Source organism: Coregonus lavaretus, assembly GCF_964263955.1.
Source record: "Coregonus lavaretus genome assembly, contig: HAP1_SCAFFOLD_812, whole genome shotgun sequence".
Taxonomy (NCBI): Eukaryota; Metazoa; Chordata; class Actinopteri; order Salmoniformes; family Salmonidae; genus Coregonus; species Coregonus lavaretus.
Window position 1 is genome coordinate 4,262 of NW_028162456.1, and position 4,445 is coordinate 8,706.

The 4,445-nt window shown below is 44.7% G+C and overlaps 1 protein-coding gene across 1 annotated transcript; it reads right to left on the reverse strand.

Annotated features, from left to right (window-relative positions):
* Positions 1-1,030: 1,030 nt before the first annotated feature.
* On the reverse strand, positions 1,031-4,203 carry LOC311119214 (zinc finger MYM-type protein 1-like). Its single transcript, XM_084193943.1, has 3 exons — positions 2,962-4,203; positions 2,258-2,366; positions 1,031-2,065 (listed from the first exon to the last, which is right to left on the reverse strand). The coding sequence occupies exons 1-3, from the start codon at positions 4,167-4,169 to the stop codon at positions 1,538-1,540; spliced, it is 1,845 nt and encodes a 614-aa protein (XP_084050069.1). The 5' UTR covers positions 4,170-4,203; the 3' UTR covers positions 1,031-1,537.
* Between the last annotated feature and the right edge of the window lie 242 nt (positions 4,204-4,445).

Genomic DNA, 4,445 nt, shown 5'->3' on the forward strand with positions numbered 1-4,445 from the left:
GGCGATCTGAGCAGAGCGGTGTTACGTCCTAACCCGGCGTTTGTGCCGAAGGTTATTAAGAGTGCATATAGATCACAGACCGTGGAGTTGTGGGCTTTTTTTCCCCCTCCTCATGGGGAGAGGAGAGAGGAAAAGCTTCATTGTCTGTGCCCAGTGCGCGCTTTGGCGTGCTACGTTGAGCGCACAGCAGCGGTTAGGTCATCGCCTCAGTTGTTTGTGTGTCACGGTGCGGCTGCATTGGGTAGACCACTTTCAAAACAACGATTGTCTCATTGGCTTTGTGAAGCTATTGAGACAGCGTACGAGGCGGCGGGCGACAGCCACCTCAGGGTATCAGAGCTCACTCCACTCGTGGAGTAGCAGCTTCTACTGCCCTCTTTAGAGGAACAGAGGTAGAGGATATTTGTAGAGCAGCGTCATGGTCGACGCCGTCTCCATTTATCCGTTTCTATCTGTTAGATGTGTCTTCTAACTCTCTGGCTCGATCTGTACTCAGCATGGCTGAAGGGAGATCTGGAGTAAGATAGAGTGAGAAAAGCAGGACTGTGACAAGGGTGTCAATCAGGTCCGCTTTGATCAGGAAGATATACAAGTGTTTCTATCTATTTCAATGAGAGATGCTTTCTAACTCTTTGGCTCGATCTGCATTCAGCAAGGCTGAAAGGAGATTTTGAGCTAGGAAGAGAGGATAAAGCAGGACCATGGACAGGTTCCAATCAGGTCCGCTTTGGTTAGGAAAGCAAATTTGATAATAGATAGGCTTTCTAGCTCTTTAGCTCGATTGTACTCAGCATAGCTGAAGGAGAATCTTGAGCTGGAGGAGAGAAAAGCAGGACGATGGACACAGGTCTCTATCAGGTCCTCTTTGGATGGAAAGCATATCTTGTGGCATGTCTCCTAACTGGCAGTGTCAGTATAGTAGAGACCAGTGGCGGCTGGTGAAAAATATTCTCGGTGGGGCTGTGCCATACTTTTTTTTTCCTGTAACCATCGCGATATATTTTAACACAAACTGCAGGACAGCAGTGCTCAGTGAAACATTCAGTAATTATTTAATGCCAATATTAAAAAGTTGAGGCATTCTTACACAAAAACATATTACACAAACCCAAGCCTTTCATTTGCATTTAAAGTGAACTTTTCACCATTGGTAGTAAACAGGCAACGCAACAGGCATGCTGTCAGAACAGAGTGGAAAGTGGACAATAACATGAAATTATTATAAAGTTTATAGGAAATCTTACACTGTATAAAAGGATGTATAATATAGAAATGGATATCAAGTGGATGAACTCAAACCTTTGACTGGAAGAATAGCATACAGTATTTTATGATCATACTAAATGTGACTAATTGTTAATGTGCTCCAGAACTGCAACAATTAATTGATACAAAACAACATATATACAGTAATATTAGCAAAGACACTATTAAGACTTTCTAGAGTACCATATATAACTGGATTTTTTATGCTAAGGTCAACTATATACAAAGAAACATGCGGCCAGAGCTGCTCTGTGTGTGTGTGTCTGTCATCTTATTTGTACAGGAATTTTGTCCGTCTGTCCTTCTGAGTGGCAAACCTCTCAATGACCCTTTGATTAAAGTCAGGAATGTCCCTGACAAGTTTCTTCTCCATGGAGAGCATGGCCAGAGCGTTCAGGCGATCCTGTGTCATGCTGTTTCTCAGGAAGGTCTTGATCCTTTTCAGTGTAGAGAAGCACCTTTCTGACTCAGCAGTTGTCATGGGTGTGGTGATGAGGATCTTGAGGAGGCTGGCAGTCTCTGTGAAAGTGCTCTGAAGGTTGTTCTCCATGAAGAACTGGTACAGGGGCACTGCACCACTACAAGCCTTGAACTCACTGTTCTCATAGATGAGGGACAGTTCGGTTTTGAGCTTGGCCTTGTTCAACATGGGGTACGCCTCCACGGTTGTTTCAAGCGCTGTATCGGGGAACTTCACACTGTGTTGTGGGAACAACTCTCCGTGCAATAGTGTTGCGCTGATGAGGTGCTGGGTGAAGGAGAACCTCTCTTTGGCATGACTCAGGATGGTATCACATACCTGTAAAAGATACATCATCAGCTTTAATTTGCAATTAAGCTATTTTGATGCAAGTGATCCTGACTGACACATGCCTATGTCCAACTCAAGTATATGATTACCAAGGTGCTGATTGTTCAGGGTTTTGGCTACATACTACCAGGCCTGAAAAAAGTTCTAGGGGGAAACACTGACAATTACATCACAACTTACCTCTATAGCCAACCTCTGTTGTTCTCCTGGTCCCAGCATCCTCCGTCGCTTGATGGGCTGTTGCTGCTCGTCAGATGCGCTGTCCCCACACAAAGAGGGAATTGAGGCCCTGGGTCCAAAAAATAAAGTTTAATTTGATAACTTGCAATCAGACTTCTTAACTCACTGTAATTCCCCCTCAACACACAACCAATGACTTTTATTTATATATATATATATATATATATATATATATATATATATATATATATATATATATAGACAGACAGACAGATAGTGTGTATATACACACAAACTATGTCTAGTAACTGCTTTTAACCTGTGATGTACATAATTAACTGATGTTATTACGTTTTAAAGCCTTTTTCTATTACATTTGTGAGAGGGATGCAACATCATTTTGTTCTGCTGTGCACTTAGCAATAAAGTTAATCTTCAATAACAACTAGGCCTCTTCTAGAAATTGACCTGGTGGACACCTGAATAATTATTACAAACTGTGTAGTACTTTCCTGCATTATTATCAACGTCTGATTGTGTCTTCTCTTTCCTTTTAAAATACTAAAACAAATATAATTGTGACGGCTCTATGATAATCACTCACTTTGATGACCAGACACATTTAGGCTTTTAAACTGTTGTAAGTGAACTATTCATCTTTCTAACAACATATTTATCAGCCAATAGTAAATATAGTTATTTACCTGATTGTTAGCATGCTGTCTGTGAACCTCTGGACAAGTGCTTTAATGAAGACAGGGTCGATGTTCCTCTTCTGCAGCTGGCTGAAAAGCATGTCCACATTTGGCATGATCTTGTGGAACAGTGCCAGGAAAAAACAGAAAGCCTCGTCTTCGAGCATCCTCACAAAGCCCCCCGCCTCTCTGACAGTCGGGGCATCAAAGTTCCCAGAGTCTCTGATGGTCTGGAAACACGTTAGGAGGTCATCCCTGTACTCGTACACAGTGTTTACAGCGCGACTGTGGAAGTTCCACCGTGTTGTAGAGGCTCTGGGGAGTCTATGCGCAACCACTTCGTCAAGCACGGTGGTTCGCTTGGGAGACCTGGAGAAGAAAGCAGAAAATCCTGCAAGGTCGGAAAAGAAAGTGCCGATCCTGGGGATGCGTGAAGTAGCCTGCTGCATGATGAGGTTCAGCTGATGTGCATAGCAGTGGACGTAGTGCGCATTTTCGTACACATCCACTATTTTACGCTGCACTCCGCCGGTGGCTCCCCTCATCACACTTGCTCCGTCGTAAGCCTGGGCAATAAGTTTGGCCTTTTGTCCATGTGAGAGTATGGTGCTGAGCCTCTCCAGCAGCGCTGTAGCGATGGTGTCGGCGGTTGCATTCTCGATCAAAATGAACTCGAAAAAACGCTCTTGGACGTTACTTTTAGCATCGATGTAGCGTATCACAAGCACCAACTGGCAGTGGGTGGAAACGTCAGTCGTCTCGTCAGCTTGAATGGCGATAAAATCAGCACTCTTTACTTCCTCCAGGATGTAATCCTTAAGCACTGACAGCATACAGTCCAACAGCTCGTTCTGTATCGTCTTTGACGTGCCCTTAAAAACGGTAGCTGTCTTCAGGTGCTCCTCCAGCACACTGTCGAGGGAGGCAACAAAATCCACTAAGCCCCGGAAAATGCCGGGGTTGTCCGAGGAGTCAGTCTCCTCGTGCCCACGCAAGGCCAACTCAAAAGCCCCACAGAACTTCACACAATCGATAATTTTGGATAGAATGTGCCTGTTTTTATCCACCTCCTCATTGTGTTTCCTCACCGCAATCCTGTGGCCGTCATCCAGCTGCGTAGCAATGTTCACCCTTCCTAATACAGCTAGCTTTACAGAGTTGTCCATGTGTGCCCTGGTGTTCTCATGTTTCTTTACCTTCTCTGACAGGTGCTTCATATCCCTCACTCCGGTACCTGTCCATGCTGAATCTGACCCCGTCGTTTTAAAAAGCAAGCACGGAAAGCAAAATAAAGCATTAGCATCAGTGCACCCAGCTAGCCAAGCCTTCCTGGTGTACCAGCTACGGGAGAAGCCGCGCATATACTGCTTCCCTTTCTCGCTAGCCTGCTGTCTGATTGAGAGGTCAGGTTGATCTGGGCCCAGCTCTTTCACCCGAACTTTCTCTGACAAAGTTCTCCTCTCAAACGGATCTTGGAGGAGAGATTTCACCGA

Excerpts from the sequence above, each read along its gene's own strand:
- LOC311119214 (XM_084193943.1), bottom strand. The coding sequence starts at position 4,169 with ATGAAGCACCTGTCAGAGAAGGTAAAGAAACATGAGAACACCAGGGCA. Across the intron at positions 2,367-2,961 it reads GACAGCATGCTAACAATCAG|GGCCTCAATTCCCTCTTTGT; the intron begins GTAAATAACTAT and ends TTTTGGACCCAG. Across the intron at positions 2,066-2,257 it reads AACAGAGGTTGGCTATAGAG|GTATGTGATACCATCCTGAG; the intron begins GTAAGTTGTGAT and ends TATCTTTTACAG.